This window comes from Oryzias latipes, chromosome 4 (assembly GCF_053564925.1).
Source record: "Oryzias latipes strain Hd-rR chromosome 4, Olatipes_Hd-rR_3.1".
NCBI classification, from domain to species: Eukaryota; Metazoa; Chordata; class Actinopteri; order Beloniformes; family Adrianichthyidae; genus Oryzias; species Oryzias latipes.
The window spans coordinates 19,693,460-19,715,536 of record NC_136240.1 but is presented as its reverse complement, the minus strand read 5'-3'; the positions used below and the strand labels follow the sequence as shown (position 1 = coordinate 19,715,536).

Here is a 22,077-nt window from a genome sequence, read left to right as displayed (position 1 = left end):
ACGTGAATATGAGAGTTTTGAATGTGGAAGCCCGAAATGTGCATATACACACGTTTACATAGACTCAATTGAAAGTTGGTTTAGAGGACGATGTGACAGGACGTAGCATTAGGGAGGTGGTACCAACCGAAAACTCGATAGGTACTTGATTTCATTGTAAGTTGTTGATAAATAAAAGCCATAATATTATTTAAATATGAATCATGAAGATGCAGACTTTATTAAAATGATGTTGAAACCTTCACCTAATTGCATAAGAACAGTGTCAGAATTTTAAATTATAAATATTTTGCTTTCAATTAAGTTTAACTGTGTTTATGTGTTCTTTTTATGATTGTAGACCGAGGCAATGAAAGAAGCTTTAACGGATCTCAACATGAACATTGTGGAAATTGCAGACGAGAATGCAACTCTAGATGGAGGAGATGTTCTCTTTACAGGTAGGTGTCCCCCCACATTCACTTGTACTTTATTGGTTACTATTGCAAAAAAATAATTTACTGATTGACAAAACATTTAAAACACGTTCAGTTGAACTGATCAAATCTACATGCTCCTTGCCTTTTAGTTTTAAACATGTAAGACAAGCTCAGTTCTCTGTTTCTGATGATATTACTATAATTTAGGACAATTTAACATGCTGGTTCAACTTACTGGTCCTGACCATCTAAATGAATTCAGATCACATCCAATCCTAACTTTCTTAATAGGAGAAGGCACCATCAAAAATGAACCTGATTGTTCCACCTCAAGCACAAGAACAGCTTAGTGGTGGCTGCTTAAGGAGGGAGAGGAGGAGAAAAACCTGTAATTACTGCATAATGGCTTATTTCATATGGAAGGTTAAGAGGGCAGAGTGAGTTACGGTTGCACAAAGAGACATTTCCAACCAGTCTAGACCTAAAACGGTACAACTGCAGAGATTACTCAAATTATTCTGAGCTGTAAAAAGTTTAAATCTTAAAACAAAACAAAGTATTTATGGTTTGACTGTGGAAGCTAATTAAAAAATAAGAAATAGATTTTTTATTTCTGAGACAGTACATCTCAGCCCAAATTGTAGGACATATTTGTGTTCACTTTAAATACTTTTTACCAATATTTATTTTAATGTGTCAGGTTCAAAAGAAACAATAATCAATTTTGAGAAATGTTTCAAAAAACTAAGGTTTTACAAAACAACATTTTAATAACTGAAAAAACTAAAATCAAACAGCTTAAATGCTGGTTTTAACATGACCTCACATGTTGGAGTAGTGCCTGCTGTAAACATATAGCCTGCTTTGGGTTTTGCTGTTTTTAGAATAAGCAAACTCCACAAAGCTAAGATGAAACCATAGAGCCCTTTGAAGTCATTTTACAACAAGTTATTAACACTTTTTCTCAATCTTTGAAAATATTTAGTCTGCACAAACTGGGACACATTATTGAATGTTTTCCAGCAGGCTTGCTTTAAGGTAGTTTCTGTTTTTTTCCCCTCACAAACATAAAGTGAACCCGTGGTTGCCAGGGACAACAAAACAAAAACTGTACAAGCAGTTCTCCAATGTTTTACCGTTGGCAGTTCAGGTTCAGAAGGGTCAAGTCACATCGGATTTTTATGTATGGCCATGAGCATGCCAGAAAAATTCCAACGTTCGTTAAAAAATAAAACGTGTTGTAACAGGATGGAAACTAAATTCAAGTGCAATAATGCCTGAATTTTATTTATAGCTTTGATGTATCCACAAATGAAGTGCTGGGTTTTTTCATATTAGAAAACAACTTCTGCTACCAGATTTACCCCAGAGTTTTTCTACATTTCCTTGAAAAAACTGATGAAGAAAAAGGTAAAATAGTCAGTTATCTGTAGTTTCCAAAGGGCTACATTATGCCTGTAAGTGTACTGCTTTTTTGCTTTTTGTATTCCCCATAAACAGATGTTTTTGACCTCTGTAACCTGGTGCATCAGCATTGCTTGCACAAAACAAAAACTTTCTACAGATCAATAAAATTATTTTCTATATAAAAAAAGAAAAAGTAGTTAAAAGCAACAATATCTGTTACAGTTTTGGAAATACGAGTTGAAATCTTTTTTTATATACACAGAACATTAAAAAAGCACACCTAATTGGATTTCTAGACACTGCTGTGGATCCTTTCAGCTAAAAGCGGTTTCACATGTCAGGGCTTGAAACATTTCCTGCTGGCAGGAGTCCGGCTAATGGCTCACGTTATGGAGGCATAGCAGCAACTTAAGGAGCCTGTCCCAGAGCTCAGACATTCACAGCTCTTTCTGTGCGCCCAACTTTTCTACAAGTGTTAAAAAACAGCTGGTTGCAGCTTCCTCGGCTTCACGTGCTCTCTGTGTTTGGCTGACATTTAAATGTTCCCATTGCGAACTGATTTGAGATTTTCCAGATTTCTATTTGTCAGAAAAACGTCACTTGTGTTTTTCTTTGTAGGGCGAGAGTTCTTTGTGGGTCTCTCCAAACGGACCAATCAGAGGGGAGCAGAGATTCTTGCTGATGCCTTTAAGGTGAGCTGAATACCTGAGAAGGGTTAAAAAGTGGAAACTTAACGCATGAAAGCAGTTTTTCTAACGCCTTTCATAATCATCCTTTTACATTACATCCTTCCACATGCAATCAAATTTCAGAATAAAATAGGACGACTCAGATTGATTCTCAGACATAAAGGCTCTAGGCCAAGAGGTAATAGTATCCCGGCACCATTCATCTTCCTTTCATCACTTTCCTCTGCATTCATTTTTCTTTTATTTCATTTCCTTCTCCATCCATATCAACCTCTCCTTCACCTCCACTTTTTAATGCACTATCATCCTGAAGTCCAACATCCATTTATTACACGAAAACTGTTATTTAAGGTATGTTTTTCTTTAAGATAACCTAAAGAATTGGGATGGGTCGAAGTATATATATTTGGGATTTAAAGTAAGTCCCACAAAGCAGAAATCCCGTACAATAAATCTTTTCAGTGTGGTATTCATCATCACTGGAGCTGCAATTATTGATTGGAGCTGCTGTAGGATCCTACTAGCAATTAACGGTAGGAGCTCTGGCACAGACATCGACTGACTTTCAGCCAGTTTTAATTGAACATTCATTTAAACCTGGAGCTGGGGGCTTCTGTTCCCTGTCAACAAACAAGACCATGATTTGTAATTAAAACATTTATCTGAACTGGATTATTGATATTTTACTATTTTGAAAAGGTTAGCAGTTTTTATAGTTTGTTAGTCTTTTTGTTCATTATTAAAGCTCTTATGTAGAAGAAAAGAGAACTTTAATTGGTCCCATTACAGGGAATTTGCTTTACTATAGCTCCAAAAACAACAAATGATGAAAAAGAAAAAATAGCAGATAATAAATAGCAGTATTATTCAATAATTAATAACACTAAAATGCAATAAATAACACAATTTCAAGTGTTCATTGTCTATGACACATTGTAGAGTCTGGACGCTGACAGAAGATCTGTAAGATCTGCTAAAGTGCTCCTTCCTGCAGCGAGGATGTTTCAGTCTCTGACTGAAGGAGCTCCTCAGTGCACTGTAACAATCTCATTTAAAGAATGATAATGAAGAGGATTGTCCGAGATGGATTCTGGTTTCTGCCACATCCGCCTTTCACCCAACAAAGTCACAGACTCTATGGGACATATCCATGGGTGAAAGTAGATTTTTGCTTATGTCAGTACTATAAAAAAAGACATCAATGTAAATCTTTTTAATAGCAGTAGATTCAGATTATGGGTGTAATGATGAATTGATACATTGATTTATCCAACCAGATTGATCTGTCTCAGGCAAGTTGTCAATTGAATCAAATTAAACGATACCATTAAAAAATTGTTTCAAAATGAAATAAATTGATTATTATGTTGATCTTGAGAAAATACTATTTGGATTGAGGTATGGAGGTTGATTTTATTATAACATAAAAATGACCAAGTGGATTGCAGCAGATAAAACACATGTGATGCAGCAAAAAATGATCAAGCCATTATTACACTCATTATTACATGACTTTGAATTTTTCAAAGTCATGTGACCATACATTGTGGAAGAATGGTGTAATAATGTTCTGTTTGGATTATTTTGATGTGGAAAAACAGAGGACTGAACTTCATGAAAGTAAATGTGAATGGATTTACCCTTAATTCTTGTTTACTTGTTTGTTTGTACACATAATTTATTTACACTTGATTGTCTTGCAAGAAATACAAGTAAACTTCTGGAAAACTTCACCTGCACTGTTCAGTACCCAGATATTTATCTCTGAGTCACACTGGTAGAATTTTTGGCCAAAAATGTCCTGGATTGATTGTAGGTCAGTGAATCAGATGGTCAACCACAAATTATGATTTGAATCAAATCATTGTTAAAATGAATTATTACGACACCAAATGAAGTTAAGAATAAATGGTAAATGGTAAATTGCGTATACTTGTATAGTGCCTTTCTTCCTACAAGGACAAAGCGCTTTACAGTCACAGACCCATTCACCCAGTCACTCACACATTCACACACTGGTGGCGGCTCCGCTGCCAAACACCGGCGCCCGCCTACCACCAAATCTTGATTGTAAATACAACCATTGATGGGGCTTTGTCAGAAAAATATTTTAATTGATTTAATTGTACTGAAGAACTTGATGAATGCATGAAATACACCTCCTCCTTTCTCATAGTCATCTTCTCTACTAATTTTAGCTTGTACATCTTCATCCTCATTTCCAATCTTCCTCTTTAACAATATTCCCTGCATTGTTTTTTTTCCAATGACTTTTTCAAATAAAAAATAATTTCGTTGCTGCATGTTTCACTTCTACCATTGCATTGGGTTTTATCTTGAACTATCAGTCACAACAGTGTTGAGAAAAATGTAGGAATCATTTATTATTTTTCTTGTCCCGTTGCAAACTAAGTAACCTCCAACTTGCACAGAAATATGCCTACTTGACTGGGAATGAACTGAGCGTCCACAGACAACAACTCAAACGTACCCTTTAAGTCGTTGATGCTCAATGTATTTGTTTAGGGAAGTGACAGACGCTATGTCCGAATTACCGTTACTACTGACTACGTAGTGCACTTGTGCATTTGCCATTTTGTAGTGCTGTCCGAATTTACAATTCCAAAATCGAGTATACTAGAAATTATCCAGAAGTCTCTGCGAAAAACCAGTGTGCATCGATTTTCTCCAGATCTGTGAATATAGACCACAATGCATTGCGTCTGACAAACTTTGCCCAAAAAATCTATGTAAATGTATTTTTTTAATAAATCATCAATGAAGACAGTATTCATAAATGGTCATCGATGCCGTCATATTCGCCACTCTGTGAAAGAGGGGGAAATGCTACATCTTCATCATAAATAAACTCTTTAAGAGTCCCGCAAACTCTGAAGGGCTCCAGTCTCCTCTGCCTCTTCTCTGCGATCTCCAGTTGCTTCTCTGACGGAATTTTGTTGTCAAGCAAACTGAATGTGTAAACAATGCACCAGCAGACCGCTTCAGACTCAGAAGTGGTGGAAAGCAGCTCAAAAGGGAGTAGAAGGCCATCACAGTCACTGCATGTAAAATAAAGAGAGAGTTCCTATCAATCAAAAAATGGGTTAAAAACAAGAGAAGAACAAGTATTTATTCGGTCACTCTTTCTGCAAACATGTAAAATGTGTCAGAGCACAAATTAAATTGCTCAAAGCAAGGATCTGGCACACAAAATTCTTTCTCTTTATCTGTTTTTGTTTCAGTGGAACATTTAAGAGTATCAAAAGAACCAATATGTGACAATACACATCTCCTTTTAGCTATAAGATTAGGAACTTGATTTATACTCGTCTAATTTGTTTAAACCGAAAATCTTTTTTTTACGATGACAAAAAACTCTTGAATCTTAAGACATGAGACTCGGGTTAGACTGGAAAAAGTGTCTTGTTAGCACATTAGTCTTACTGTGTTTTAAAGCCAAACCAAAAGCATGGATTTGTTCCAGAACAACAGGTTACAGAGAAGTTTTGATTGATCCAAGAAGGTTTTTAAATAGCTTTCACTGTCAGAAAAGCTTATTTAGACACGTAGTATATGGAAAATCCAGTCTCAGGATGCATTACCATAATATAAAGCGGGTAGATATTTGATGTTTCTAGTTGTTGAGGAACAACTAAGCCGCTCAAATTGTTTAATGCATGTTTGTGTAAGAAGTGGCAAAGAGCTGACTAACACACAAAATGAGAGGTAGGTCATGATGTCAAGAGTTCAGCTCATTACAGTGAGCTAATCTGCTCTATTCCACTGCTTCTATCTTCCTGTCTGTATCTGATTTGAAGTCCTCATTATGGATTCCTCTGTGTTTCGAGTTATCTTTGATAAGATGAGACTTAATGATGCGTCTCCAGCAAATGACACCAAGGAAAAATCACTTAAGCGCTTTATTTTTTATTAGTTTTTCCGTTTTTTATCAGATTGATTCATCCTGTCACTGTTGGTTTTTCCTTTGATTATCAAATTACAGATCACTTTGTTGCCAAGTTTGTTTAGTGCTCAACAACTGCATGCAGATGTACAGGGTAGTTTCTTTGTGGCTCCTACAGGGAGCTCACACAGGGAAATACCAGCAAACACTGTTGTTTTCTTTGAGTTCCTTTGTTTCACCTAAGAATTGCTAATTCCTCATTTCAGCCAATAAGACACATGTGGGTTAAGAAGCAGCATGCTCTGCTTTCATTTTGTTTTAGTCAATAAAAAGCCTTCCTGCTCAGAACATGGCTCTAGATCAGAGTGCCGCTGCAGATAAAAAGCAAATGCTTCTTATCCTTTATCCTCTTTATCTTAATAACCACAGAAGAATGGTTTGTACTTGTAATTTTACACAGAAACTTCCTGTTCGTGGTTAAGGAATGGAGAAAGTTCACATTAAAGGCTTGAATTCCCAGGACTCGTCTGCAGACCCTCTGAACAAGAGCCAAGGAAGGGGTTCAGAAAAACAACAAGGATGGGGTCATTGAAACTTTTGGCGTAGTGAACAGCTAAAGGCTAATCTCTTATTATTTCATAAACAGCAAAGGGAACTGCAGTGCAGTAACTGTGCAAACAGAGGAGTCTGAATGGAAACTTGACAACATGAATGGAAAAAGTCACAATGAGAGGCAACAATGGAAAATATTCCTGTAAAATACCTTAAAATGTTGCATGAAACTGAAAATAATTTAAAGAAAAGTGGTCAAAGCCTTGCATGTAAAGAAAAAAAAAATATATATATTTATATATGTATATATATATATATATATATATATATATATATATATATATATATATATATATATATATATATATATATATATATATATATATATATATATATATATATATATATATATATATATATATCCCAAGCCTAAATATGTCATCTTTTAAAGTCAGGAAGGAAAGTTTCCTATTGTATTGTTAGTTAAAGTACAGTTCACTTCAGAGTTTACTGATTTAGAAGGACCCCACTCTGGCTTCAGGAAGTTTCCAGAGAGTGAGTACTTGAATCAAATGCACAATTTATCAACTTTAGAATGGGAATACCGATGACTGTTTTAACTTTTCAAATAGAAACCTCAGTCTTGCAAAACCATCAGCTTTTAACCCATGCTTTATAGAATAGGCCGGTCCAAGATCAACTGCATAAAGTTGGAGAAACCCAAAACAGAATTCCACTGATACTCCTGTGCAGCGAAGAGGAGCCGTATTTCTGTCAGTGTGATTCTCCTGTTAAATGGCCTTTTAACATTTTTTGGTTGAGTTATCTGAAACAGTTGTTTTCTCAGAAGTGTGTTTTGTAGTACTCTCAAAGGAACATGAAGTTTTAATGGCGGAATGTCATTCTTGCCAAACGTGTAAGCACCATTGGTGCTGTTTCCCCTGCACATTTACAAACTAGCCAGAAATACCTCTAATGCCAAGCTTCATGGGCTGCAATAAATATTTTCTAAAGATCCTTTGAAGTGTTTATTGATGCAGTTCAGATTAAAATTTGAAATATGCACCACTATAAAATTTTCCTCAGGCGCCTTGACCTCCAGTTGGCTGCAGTGATCAGCTGCAGGCCTGTTGGGTATCGTCTTGACAGGTTGTTTTTTTTTTCACCTCAAAAAAGTATTTGAATTGTAAACTGATCGTTTGCTTCTCTTTTTAATATGAGCGGTTTTGTGCAACACCTTATCCACTGAGATTATTAGTGATTGGATGCCACTACTGTAGAGTCAAACCATTTTTAATTGACTAAATTCTCACAGGGTGGACCTCACTTCTTGTCAGTGCACAGAAACACAAAACAGGCAAGAAATGTCTGTATAAAGAAAAACCTGCTATAAAAATGTTTGTAGCTTCAGGTGAAACTATTCCCCTTATGTGAACCCTGCAAATACAATTAAAGTAAACCACAGTCATTCCAAACTACAACTTTATTGTTACAAAATAAAACCAAAGCGCAGCAGTTTTTAATGTGAATAAAGCTTATTCTTTATGCGTTACACAGTTAGCTATGCTTACACTGTTTGTAACAAACATCCTGAACAAACACAGCAGGTTACTCTGTAGGTTAATAGAATTATGGCCAGTTAAAGTAATCGTTGATCATAGAAACATGGCTGAATCAGCTTTGTACAACATTTTATTGACAAAGCTGCTCAATGCCAAGGCTTAGGAAAAAAAAAACAACAACTTCCAAAGCTGTGTTTATGACACTTACAAGAAATAAACTTCATCCACTGTTCCCTTGAGCAGAGAAAACAAAATAACAGCTCTCTAATGTCAATAACAACGTTGAAGATATTTTAATAAATTCGAAAAGTTGTATTGTTGCCTCTGCCAGACACTTGATGGAAACATTATTTTTCCCAAGTGGAAGCTGGAACAACCTACCTTGCTACCTTTTGCGTTGTTTCTTGCGGCCCCATTTTTTCTAAAATTTAGGATTCTAAATAACAAAATTTAGAAACTCAAACTCTCCTTCGGTGAAGAAGCAGGGAAACTATTGCTAAGTTGTAATCTTAAGATTTTCAGGTTTGGTTATAATTATTGCAAAAATATACATTATTTAAAATTCTCTATATAAAAAACTAAACAAAAACTTCAACTAAAAAAAGACGAAATGTTAAAGTCACTAGTCATTCTTCTTGTACCAAAAAAGGATAAAGTTATCATCCCTTACTTGTATTTGTCCTTTATGGAGTTTGTTATATTCTGTTTTGCAGGACTATGCTGTTTCCACGGTGCCAGTGCTGGAAGGGCTGCACCTGAAGAGCTTCTGCAGCATGGGTGGACCAGGCCTTATTGTCATCGGCTCCAGTGACCCAGCTCAGAAGGCCCTCAAAGTAGGAAGTTTTCTGGGGCTGAAATGTACATAAGCTTTCACCATTTGTAGTCATGGAAACATCTAAATCAGTTTACTGGTAATGTTTTCTGGACTGACGCAAGTTAACACAGCTGATTTGGTTTGTCTAATCCTCAGCTTGATACGTTATACAGAAACACTTGCATCTTGTGTTTCTTTTTAGTCTTTTAGATTTCACAAAGTTTCCAACAAGACAGGACATTGCTCTTGTTGATTTAGACCAGACTCACTGCTTTTTAGCGCTTTTAATCCCTTCGTAGAATTTCCAATTCCATGCTAATCTGCAGCTTCAGCAGATGTCCTTCTAATAATCAGTCTGTCCTCGTTGCTATAAAAGATTCCAACACCATTTAGTACAAGTGCAGCAGCAGAAATCTCAGGATTTAAAAGAATGACAAAATAAGGGGGGGGAAAAAACAGCTTACATTATGACACAAAAAAGATTGGTAATTTACATCAAGAGTCCAATAAGGCTCGGCCCATCCTTCCCCTGCAGTTATCCCTTGAACTCCAAAATGTCAGCATGTGTGCCTTTTTTAATGGTACACATGAGTTAAAATTAGTGGAGTATGCAGTTGTACAGCATACTATAAATCATTTCTCAAGCATGAAGACACACACTTAAGAGCACACACCCTTGGCCTTGACAGATCCTCTCAGGAAGATTGCCTAATTAACCTCCAAGTGGAATAACTCCCCCTACTGGTTGAGTTCAAAACAGAGAGTCAAGAAAGAATGTTACCCAACAGTCAGAATATCTTCCCAAGGCCAAAAAGCCCTGCTTATTAATCTTTGCTTTATACTAGAACACATTAATAAATGAACAGACCAATTATTTTTATTCTCTAGAATTTACTTATTACATCTTTACCCTATTTGTTCTCCTCAGTAATTAGCTATTTGAGTGAGGAGTGGCCTTCAGCAAAACTCAATGGCAGACTGCTTGTCTGATCAGGGTTTACGTCACCGCCTCTTGCAGCAATTAGCTTCTGTTTTAAAGGATTTTTAACAGCCCTGCATTTGTAATTAGGTAATGTTCTCGAACAGAGGGGAGTGAGATCTAGTGAATAGACTTTTAATGAATTCAAACTGCTTGTTTTGGATATAGATGCAGCTCTGATGGGAGTGAGGCTCTTAGTCTGTGCGCTTTTGGAACAAAGACTGTTTTGTGAAACCTAAAGTCGGAGCTTGGCTAAGTAATGTTGTCCTCAGGGAGCTGTATGTTTTGTCTTGGATGTTCACCACTAAAAGTGGAGGATCTGACCTGATTTGAAAAAAAAAAGTTTACATAATAAAAGTAGTTGGATACTGAGTTACAATTATTTGCTTCTTGTGTGATTAAAAACAGATCTCTACAGTGGTGCATGTTGACCGGATGGATTGTATCGTCACATCTGGGGCCATCAATGCCAAGCTTAACACATAAAGTCATCTGCCTGAAATATGGCCTTCTTCACAGGCTGCAGCACCCACTCCCTATACGCCCACAGCCCCTCCCTGTAGTTGACGGCCGAGCAAGTTTTGCGTCATAAGTCAACCCTTTGTTCCTAAAACCCCATTTGATTCATGAAACCATAACTCTCTGCTTGTCAGTGTTTGGTCTCCACCTCAAGGATTCTTTCAGACTCCAGTTTCATAAATGATGTCATTTCTCAGTGTAGTGGAATTTTCTTCCTCTGGGCTTTGTTTTCTAGAGCTGTTACTTTGGTTTTGCTTCATTTTATATTATGTTTCCATTGGATGCTCGTAATGATTAAAAAAAATAAATGTTAGAAAAAAGGGACTGATGTCAGGAATTAGGAAGTTCTCCACAAAAACAGTACATTTGCAGAAATGACCTTATAAAATGAGAGCTAATTCTAAAAAAAAAAAGAAAAAAGATTTTTTTGCTACACAATAGGAACTAGGCAGTAAAATACTTGATATTTATCTGACAGACAAGTTTGTTCATTTGCATTGTGTCCTTTATACTTGTCAAAGCACCCCATGTGTCCCACAGGGCTCTGAACGAGAGACAATTGTGTTTTTCTTCCTACATGGTCTCCTCCGACACTGTTATCAAAAAACCATGGTATTCCTCTGCTATGCAATTAACACACAACTTTATCATTGATATCTAGATCAGACCAGATCAGATTGTATTAATCCAACCATACAATTTGGAGCCAGATGCCAGACGAGGAAGATGAAGACGTTAATGTACCTACTTGTCTGCAAATGGATGCATCAGAATGGAGTGGAGCTGGTCGACCTTGGCCCACCCATTTCAGGTGCTGGATCAGAACTGTGAGCCTTTTCAAAAGGCATTTTTTTAACATGCACCTGATTCATTACAATCTGAATTAAGAAAAACACGCAGCTTTACCCTTAATTTGTTTTATATATGTCCTCCATCATGAGGAAAATGCTACAAAAATTTGTTGAAAAAACACCAAAATCATGTTTGTCATTGGAGTAGGATTTTATTGTCAATTTCATTTGCAACAAAAGCCTAAATCTATCCATCTGCTGCTCACCAGCCACAGTTGGTCTCTGATCTACCAATAATACTACATTTTTACAATTAAATTAGTTTGGGTTTTTTGGAGGAGGGATATATTCTCATCTGACAGAAAGGATTGTATTTATTCCCCACGTAACCAAACAGTTGCATCACCAGGAAAGCCCAAGAAGAGCAGTTACATCTTTCGATGACGTCTATGTCAAAACCCTAACAAACATTCCTGGTATATCCACAGGAAGCTGTTTCAATCTCCTCTTGGGATTTGGAAGAACCCCCCAGCGTTTTGTATTCTGGACATGCTAGTGGTGTTCGGAGAAAAGGGGATTATTTTGAAACTTTTTTATAAAAACTAATCTGATTATAACGGGAAAGAGCATCACTTCCAATAAGTTGACATCGTTTTTGTTAACCCCCATCCAAATGGGCATTTTCTTGGCTTCCAGGACATTCTCTGATTTTTGTGCCTCTGACTGAGCACATTTGGCTGTCCAGTTTCCAGTTTTAACTGGATCTTGGTCGCCATCCAGCAGAAAGACACGGTTGACTTCCTGATGTTGTTTGACAGCCTGAATGGTTTTGTAGAAACTCAGGGTTCTCTTTTGTCTTTTAGTTGAAGTAAAACTCATCTAATTAAAGTACTGATTATAAACCATCGAGGACAAGAAAAGCACCCTGGAAGCATGACAAAAGGTGTGGGACATTTTTCTTGCACCGCTCAAAGACAACCTTTTCTTTTGCTCTTTATCAAAAAAGTTGTTTTTCAAGGAATTAGTGTGTTCTTTTTTGGTGGAGTCAGTGTTACATCTCAGTGTGAGGAGAACTGGTGAGAACTGGTGTTCTTTGCTTAGTGCTGCTGCAATCATGTAACACACGACATGTGACTTACCCATCCCTGAAAATGTATCTTTCGTAAGGCAAATAAAGTACGTAACCATATCCTTCACCATAAACAGCTAAAGTAGAACGGTGTGTTGTGTCGGGGGGGTGAGTCCAGGAAGACCAGGTACCAGTTGTTCCAGTTAAGAGCCCAATTGGCCTGAGGAAAGAAGCTCCTCCTCATCATCTCTTTTTTTGCCTTCAGGGAACAGAAACATTTCCCTGACCTCAACAGAGAAAAAAGTCCATTGTTGGGATAACTGAGGTCATTCAGTATCATTTCTTTGCTGCAACACTGCCCACACTGCCTCTTCTCACAGTTTCATTTGCACCTTCTGTAAAGATTGGGGAGTTTTTTAGCCTTTCTTTTTTTACTTGGTGTACAATTATGGTATTTACAGCTCATAAAAGTGACAGATTTCCTTTTCTTTCTGTTTTAAGTCAGCATCACTAATGCTATTTCCTGTTTGTGAAAAGGATTTTCCCAGAAAACCCTGACAAAGTGCTCATAACAGCACATTTGCTTTCCGCTTAAATCCTTTGCTAACAAGTTATGTTTTTTATTTTATAAAGACCCAAGTCATCTTTATTTGCAGAATCTTCTTGCAGGAGTTAACTTTTATTGTAAACGCCCTTTTGGAGTGAAAGTGGATTGAAATGAAACTTTCTTTGGCTGCAAAAATTATTTTGCCAAAAAAAACAAAAAACAGCACCGTTTCCTCCCAGTGATGTGCGTCATCCCAATTTCTCACAGCTACAAGTCTAAATTTATAAGTACGTCAAGGATACGTCACAGTTTTTTGATGCTATGTGTAATGCATTTAACAGAGTGCACAGTTTTGTGAGACTTTTATGCCGCTTCTCATATTACTGGCTCGACACTTCCTCCCCCCTCCCCGTCTCTGAGGCATCAGTCTGCACATGTTCTACTCATAAACATTGAGAGGCACCTGCCTCATTTCTGGTCATAACATCCTCAAACTCCCGACTTCCACTTGATTGCATCTTCTTCCCACCTTTTCATTATGTAAAAATCCAAAGGGTTGCTAAACCAGAGTACCTGTCTGCATCTGTGTTCTCACAATTGGCTCCTTGAAAAGCCTCTTGCTTTTGAACTAAACATCTAGTCCAGAGGTCTGCAAACTTTAGTGCTAAAAGAGCCATTTGGTCCAGTTTCTTACCGACCAAAAACCCAGCAAGAACGTAAAAAAATATATTTTATGGTTAATCTGGGTGTTAAGCAATTAATTTCTGAAATTTGAGTTTTTATTGTTTACAATAACTAAATTATATCAGTGTTTTATTTTTCTGTGTATATCTTTTTTTACGTGTTAAAGAATTATATACAAGCTCCTTTCAAAATAAAAAAGCAGATTTACATGAACTAAAATGTAAAAAAAAACTTGACATTTTCTATCATTATACCCTGATCTTTTATCTTCATTTACCATCAAAAACAAACATAACAACAGTAGTGTGGAATCCATTTTTAATAAAGCACAACAATTATAGAATTAAGAACTTTTCCTCTCAACAGCAACTAGACCCTGTTGTGCAGCAGAAGACAAGAACATGAGCTTTACGTTTATTCTATGATGAACCACTCTGACAGTAGATTAGACCATTAGCCACCAGTTTGTTTTTTGACATCTTAAAAATCTAATTATAAAAGATGAAACTTAATTAACTTAAAAATATTAACTAAAGCTATAAACTCCTTTTTTATCTAAATTGTTAGCAGATATTCATTATAGTCATTGAGCCATATTAAAGGAATGAAAGAGCCACATGTGGCTCTGGAGCCTCAGGTTGCAGACCCCTGGTTTAGTCAAACATCATGTAAACTGGCAAGCTTTGTTTTCTTACTTAGGGGTCACTTTATGTCTCTGACTGCTCAGATTATGCAACAAATGAGCGACCATCGCTATGACAAGCTGACCGTGCCTGATGACCTCGCCGCGAACTGCATCTACATGAACCTGCCTGACAAGGGCCACGTGCTCCTGCACTGCACCACGGATGAGTTTCCAGAGAGCGTTAAGGTAACTTCTGCTAGCTTAACTTAAACACATTATTACAGTCATCCACAATCCTGCGGTGAGATGTGTTGGAGGATGGACCACCTTTGGAACATCCAGGTCAGTTTTAGTGGCTTTGATTTTGAGAGAACTGCTCTTTATCTGGTCCAGAGGAGGAAAAACCGCTGAACCCTGCAGAACCATACTGACCACAGTCAGGACTGTTTTCTTTCTCAACAAAGAGACCTACACTTTGAGGGGAAGTGACACTTTGCCGTCAAATTACCAGTAAACATCCGAATTTGGTGCACGCAGAGCGTAAAGATGCACATTATAAATGTAACAACTCCTAAACATATGTTGTTTTTACGTAGTCATAAATCTGCAGATAATGCAACAAAATCTCCAAAAAGCTTAAATTTCTTTGTTTATATTTAAGCCTTTTGGAGAACAATGTGGCCGCACAACAAAGTTTATTTTATTCTTGTTCCTGGATATTAACAGTACACTTAACTGCAAGTCTTCCTTTATCATAATAGTGCTCAGGCTCTTTCTCTGACATAGAACTACATTAATATCATCAAATTTGACTCTCATCCTTGACACATATTTCTTAAATGCAGCTTGGCTGGACAGTAGCTCTGTTGTTTTGATGCTTGAGGTCACTCCACATTGCAATAAATCAAAGTATTCTCACAGGAATAAACCTGCAATCTGCAGAAAACGGCACTCAGACCTCAAAATGTACTCTGTGGTTGAACCCCTAAGCCAAGAAAGTTCTTTTTAGAGAAAGGAATTCACTAAATTACGCGTCTTTAGACTCTAATCCACAGCGAGGTCTCAGAGGGACCTCAACTTGTGCCTGATAAAACGGATCCGTTTATTTTATGCACATCTGAACGAGACATTTGAAGTTTCTGGGAAATGTGTTCTCCCTTATTGCCATTGAAACTTACCAGAAGTTTGACTTGGAATTTAGCCTTTGATGTGATTTTATGAACGTGAAATGTAAAAAATATTAAGAGCAAAACGCGCAGTCAAACAGCAGGAGCTTTTTTTTTTTACTGTCTGCTGTCATGTTGCACAATAAGAACATGTTTCCCGAGGGAAACCGATGTAGAGATTTGCCAACACAATTATCCTGAAGCGCTGCACGACATCTGCTCCTTTCTTACCCCAAATACTGCCTGTCCTGACCCCTGGTCTATTTTTAGCTGCTATTAAAGTTGCATAAGAGTCCTCCCCTAACAAAGGCGGCAGATCATGGGAGAGGACTGGTGGGGTCAGGAACGGGTGGAGAAGGGGCATCTTTAATTGTCAACAGTGGGGAAGATTTGAGAGGTTTCTGCTTTAAAATGAACAAGGGGAGAAGAAAAAAATAGGGTTTGGTGAAAATATGCCAATCTCCACCAAGCAGGACTGAGTCAACTTGACCCGATATATAAATCTCAACCACCATAATGAGAACTTGGCTGGAAATGATTGAAAAAAGGACACCCTTTGGATTCAGAGGTGCTATAAAGAGCAGGGGATTTACGGATGTTGAGTTAGGGGAGTTTCGTGAAAGCTCAATCTATCCTGACTTACAGCTCTGACTGTGAATTTCTTTTTTTTCCTCCTGTTATATGGTCGCAGTAATACTTGTCCATTAATCATTCTGGCCCAGAGAGGAAAGCATAAACACCTGTTGATTTTTCCTGAAAGTCAAATCCTTCTGACTTTCACACCACTTTTTTTTTCCACATTTGAATCATGTTTTTTTTTTTTTTCGACCCCAAATTTGCTACTCAGATTCCCAGATTCCTTGTGTGGTACTGTGTGATTCTTTTTCAAAGGCTGCATTTAGCAGCATAAAACACGGTTTGCACGCTTCTTGTTCTCTATAGGCACCAAAGATGAATTGTTTGACCAAATGTAGGCAGAACTGAAGATGCTCCATTGTTTCAAAGTTTTTGGATTTATTGAGAAATGCATCGATGGACTATGCTGTTAATGTACTTTTTTTGCCTTTGCCCACACAGTTGGGTAAGAATCCAGCAAAACAAGCTAAGGATTGTTGCAAATGTTCATAGGCTGTATCTTTGGTTTTGAGCATGATGTAACCCTTGTGCTATCCTAGGCACTTTAACATTGGGAGTTGGGTCATCTAGACCCACTAGACAGTGCGCTGAACCTTTTTTCTTCAATGATTTGTGAACCTCACTGGTGTCCATGGATTACATGAAATCCTTTCCACCTTTATCCACCTTTGTCATGGTAGGGAGAACATGTCAATGTAAGGGTGGGGTCATAGGGTAGCACAAGGGTTAAAATGCACTGAATTAGGTCTAAAATATATGGTTTGTTGAGTTAGAACCACATTCATATAAATAGTCCCTGATGTCATTCATTGGATTCTGCATGGCAAACAATAAGGCCTGAATTAGAATGGTTACGACTCAAGTCTACTTAACTCAACATTGTTCTATATACAGCATTGAGGTAAGCTCAAGTATTCCATTCAAAAAACAGATGACCTCCCCCAGCCTATGTTGGTATGGATTGAAAAAAGAAAAGTACGTTCAAAAGGTTTTTGACACCACCATGTACGTGAATTTAGTTTTTTGGTAATAAATGAACATTTTTAACATTGGAGTCAATGGAGAATTGCACTTATCTGACACCTTCCTCCAGTGGTTTTCTAAGGAACTGTATCATATGATACTTCCTGGTTAGCATCAAATTTAGAATGAAAAGTTGAGGGCTTGGTTAGAACTCATCCACTCCCTATAAGCACAGTTCAAGACCCATGTATCGTCTCTCCATCCTCAATTTACTATATTAGAACAAGGCTCCATCTTGGATGATTTCTAGTATTACATATCAGATCAGCTTTGATTTCTGGCTTTGGATCAGAACTTTAGTACACCACCAGAAGCTCTGTCAGCCATATTGCATCATGACACATAAATGAGTTTAGTTGGTCCCCTCGGCTGAGCTTTAAGGCCTCACTCTGTATCACAGCAGGGTTGAAGAAAGATTGTAAAGAGAAAAATCTCCTGCTTTGGACATGCAGTAGGAAAACAGTGGTTTTCTTCTGGAAAATGTCCACAGGGTGACACACTGCTTTACAAGGGTCTTTAGAGAATGTTGTAATAGTTCTCACTCCCACTTTTTTTCAGCTTTTGCCTGGAGACAAGGAAACCTTTAATGTTGGCTCTTTAACTTCATGTGTCTCTTCTGGGCTTTGTACCACAGGAAAGTAAGAGTAAACAAGTGTTGCAGACCTTCTCTGCAGGAACAACTTCTCTTATGTACTAGCTAATTGTTTAAAATTTTACTTAATATAACCAAAATGTGTTAGTTTTATTAAACCCCCTCCTTCAGATCATCTTTCAATCTGTGTCCCCAGTGGTCTTTTAATTATGATTGTGTCATTTTAGGCCAAAAAAAAAAATAAATTAAAAACTTGTCATTTTCTTGGACATAGTTTCAGAAATTCTACTCTGACTTGAGGGGATGGACCGTTGACTCAGAGTGAGCCCACCCCCACCCCCATCCCCACCCCCATCCCCATCATCCATCTGTCCACATGCTCTGCCACTAACTTACAGCCCGTAAAAAGCCCAACCTAACATTAGTGTTGCAACAAAAGTGGCGTTCAATATCAGCCATATAAGCATCCACACATTTGTTTATACAGCATGAAACTTTTTTGCCAAGTGTTTTGGCTTATATTTGATTTTACCACATGAACACAATTTAGATAGCTTAGAAAGCTGCAGTTTGATGTCCATGCTCTATCTTTGATGTCAGTTATGCTCCAGTTGTCAAAGACTAACACAGTCTTTGCAGTTTTGCAAAACAGGCTGTCGGCTCTTAAAAAGTGTTTCACTCAGGGAAATTCCCTTTAAGGAGCAGGGTCCATAAACAAAGATGCCTGTCTTGTAACAATAAACCAGTGCATCCTACTAAACAGCTCTCTGAAGCCCAAAAAAAACCCCAATTTGAAATCCCTGAGGTTTTTTCTTTTTTCCCGAATCCGTTTTTTTAGAAGTTGTTCCTACAGAGATGGAGGGTCTAAGGGCAGGGATGAATTTTAATTGATTTTTAAGACTTCATGTTCTTTATGATTTCATGTTTATTAGAAAGCCCATTGAGACGACTATTGTTGTAATATTGGGCTATACAAATACAATTGAATTGAATCTTTGGGATCATAGGGTTGCTGGAGCCTGTCCCAGTTACCAGTGGCCAAAGGCATAGTACACTCCATTGCAGGGTCTTGTAGAAATGCAAATAATCCTTGATATGTCCAGGATGTAACTTCCACTTCCTCTTTTGTCTATATGCCTCGTAGGTCTTTGAGAAGCTAAAGGACCACATGCTGATCCCTGTGTCCAATCTGGAGAAGGTCAAGTTGGATGGAGCCCTCACCTGCTGCTCTGTGCTCATCAACAAGAAGAAGCCCGACAACTAAGCCCGCTCTCTAGAGGTCCTTAAGTGGGAGGCAGACAAACGAAATCTGTCTGAGCCTATTATAGAGCCAAGATTTAGAAAAAAAAAAAAAAACCTGAGCACTTAAATTATGTAGTATGAAACAAAATTGATTGGAAATGAAAGAAATTAGACTTATATGGAATGTTTGCACAGTGTGACAAAATGCACACGACTAAAAACCTGATCATAGGATACAAAGATTGAATGTTAATGAAAGTCACTTTATATTAAAAACCCCGCCACCAAAAAGAATGTGAAAGAAGTGAAACTTCCAAAGATTTTGTCCTTTTTAAAATGTATGAACATGTCAAAGACAAACTCATACAAGTCTTTATACTTATATATGACATTCACACATACCATATATACACTCAACAACATGCAACATGTCATTGAAGCACTATATACCCATGAGATACAGAACACAGACAGAATTAAACTAAAATGGCTTAAAAAGTGTCAATAGATGTTGGATTGCACATAAAAAATTAAACTGTGAAGCAGTTCAAACTCTTTTTTTTTTCTTTTCCCCTCAGAGCACTTTGGAAAAGTGATTAAAAATGTGTTCCTAAATCAGATGAGGGATAGATAATATCCCATAATTAGACACTTAGTTGTTGGGCTCACATGGTTTTCAAGCCTTAGCTGCTGCCTGATGTTCACAACTCTGTCAGAGAACCACAAGGAAGAGCTCTGGTGCTGGAAGCATCAGAACATCCAGATCTGTGTAATGAATACTTTGGGTGCTATTGTAAAGTATACTTACTATAAAGTTGTAAACAATACAGTTATATTCCTTATATGTTTAGTTGATTGCAAAAGTAGCTAACATTTTTCACCACAATAACTGTGAATCCATTTTTCGTGTCTTAGTGTACTCATGTATGTGTCTAGGCCTGTTGAATAACAATAATTTGAATTTTGTAGGAATTTGACGTCAGATTAAGATGCACTAAACTAATCCTGCTTCCAGTGTAAGAACTACCATCAATGTGTTCAGTTTTGAGGTTGTGCAAATCAGGACTAAAATAAAAAGTAGCTTAGTTCTGACTACATTTTCAAAATAAACTAAAATTGTAATATTGCTGCATGATTCGGTGGTTTGTTCATCAAATTCTGTTTTTCCATCAGAGCGCATCATTTACTAATTTACGGTATAGTGTCATAGGAATTTTGGCTGAGTTGTGATCTCATTTTTTTTTTTGGCTTGGATGCTCTGTGTATAGGCTTGACCTCTGTAGACTTTAGTCCAAACTTTAGTGGGTGTGCATTTCAGGCTCAACAACTTTGCAGAAACCTGCAAAAATGTTATTTCAAATATGATTTTGTTAACAATGGAGTCTGTGTTAGGAGTTTGCTTTGGGCATTGCATTTCCTTGCTTGCTTGTACATGAAGTTAGACTCAGTGAGTACAAAAATGCCTAGGCTTTGGAAGTAACTAAATCATCATTCCACCACCACCATGCCTGACCATTGGTATGAATAATTTCAAGTTTAGAATTTAAAGCTTACCAAACATTGTTACTTATGGGTCTGTAACTTAAGTGTCATCTGTTTAAAATGTGTGCTGTTGGGATTAAACAGGCTTTCTTCAGGCGATCTCTCCATGTAAACACACTTTGTCATTAGAATTTTTGATATTTCACTTTTTAATCTAGGCTTGTGAAGCCTGAGATGAGGCTCTTCTCTTTTTTTGGGTGAAACCTTTGTCACTTCTCCCTATTGACATTAAAATTAACAGACATGAACTATAAGCAGTTTTGATTTACTTTTAGTGGCCAATTCCTCTTGATAATTACATGTTTGTAATTTGTAACAACACAAAAGGGTAATTTATTAAAAAAACAATTTCACACTCACTCAGGATTTTTCAGCTTTAGACCTGTCAAACATCAGTGTCTCTAAATCATGTTTGAAATCACCGTGAAACCTAAGGAGGGTGTTCATTCTTTGATACATGACTGCATAATTTAGTGGACAATTATCCTCGTTTTATTTTTATTTTTACAGTTTATTCAGTTTGTGCTGTCAGGATTTGACACGACCCAAGTTAAGAACTTAGTTAATATGGTTGCTGGGAGTTTTAAATTCCAGAAGTCACTTGGATAAACTCAGTTTGGGAATTTTGAAACAATACTGCAGAAGTTGTAAATGCCCTTGTCATTATGTGTATCAGTATTTTCCTTTACATCATTAGTTTTGCCTTGGGAAGAGCACTGAGAAAGTGGGTTAAACTTTCATTGATTACAAAATGACCTTTGACAAAAAAATCAATTTGTTCAATAGAAACTCTGACAGATTTAGAATTTATGTAATGTTACTTATTTAAACCCCCTATATTGCCAAATCAGCCACTCGGTTGTGTCTATACGCCCTGCACTCCAGTCATGGAAAGTCAAACCCTAAATGGAGCTCTTGGCTCATTAGTCTAAATATAACAACGTGCATTCTTGTGTGATGGCAAAGACACAAACCTGAGATAAAAACTGTCAAATAACTCTGTCTTCTTCATCGAAGCTTCAGCAGGAGGGGTTGTTGGAAAAATGCAGATGTGAGTCATTCCACTGAAACCAGGGAACACACAGTAAACAGATGAGAAGCAATAGATGGAGTAATAAGGGAATGCAAAAGGTTTAAAGTGTGCAGGCTGCAACATTTCACGGATGCAGCAAAGAAGAGAAGCAGCATTGTCACATGTTTTTGTTTAAAAATTGAAAACAGTATTGATGAATTGGCCAGTGATTGCTTTTTATTGTTACTAAAATGATTAAACTCCTCACAGTGTCCCCCCTCTGGTACTGACACGACTACTGCT

The 22,077-nt window shown here is 37.2% G+C and overlaps 1 protein-coding gene across 3 annotated transcripts in view; it reads left to right on the top strand.

Annotated features, from left to right (window-relative positions):
• ddah1 (dimethylarginine dimethylaminohydrolase 1) overlaps positions 1-21,016 on the top strand; it is a 91,919-nt gene extending 70,903 nt beyond the window's left edge. For all 3 annotated transcript variants that reach the window (XM_020702490.3, XM_078946031.1, XM_004068032.5), the window contains 5 exons: positions 341-440; positions 2,445-2,518; positions 9,247-9,366; positions 14,664-14,807; positions 19,123-21,016. In XM_020702490.3, the coding sequence (XP_020558149.1) occupies positions 341-440; positions 2,445-2,518; positions 9,247-9,366; positions 14,664-14,807; positions 19,123-19,242 (558 nt within the window). In that variant the 3' untranslated portion in view covers positions 19,243-21,016. The remainder of the gene's footprint in view (positions 1-340; positions 441-2,444; positions 2,519-9,246; positions 9,367-14,663; positions 14,808-19,122) is intronic.
• The last annotated feature ends 1,061 nt before the right edge of the window (positions 21,017-22,077 follow it).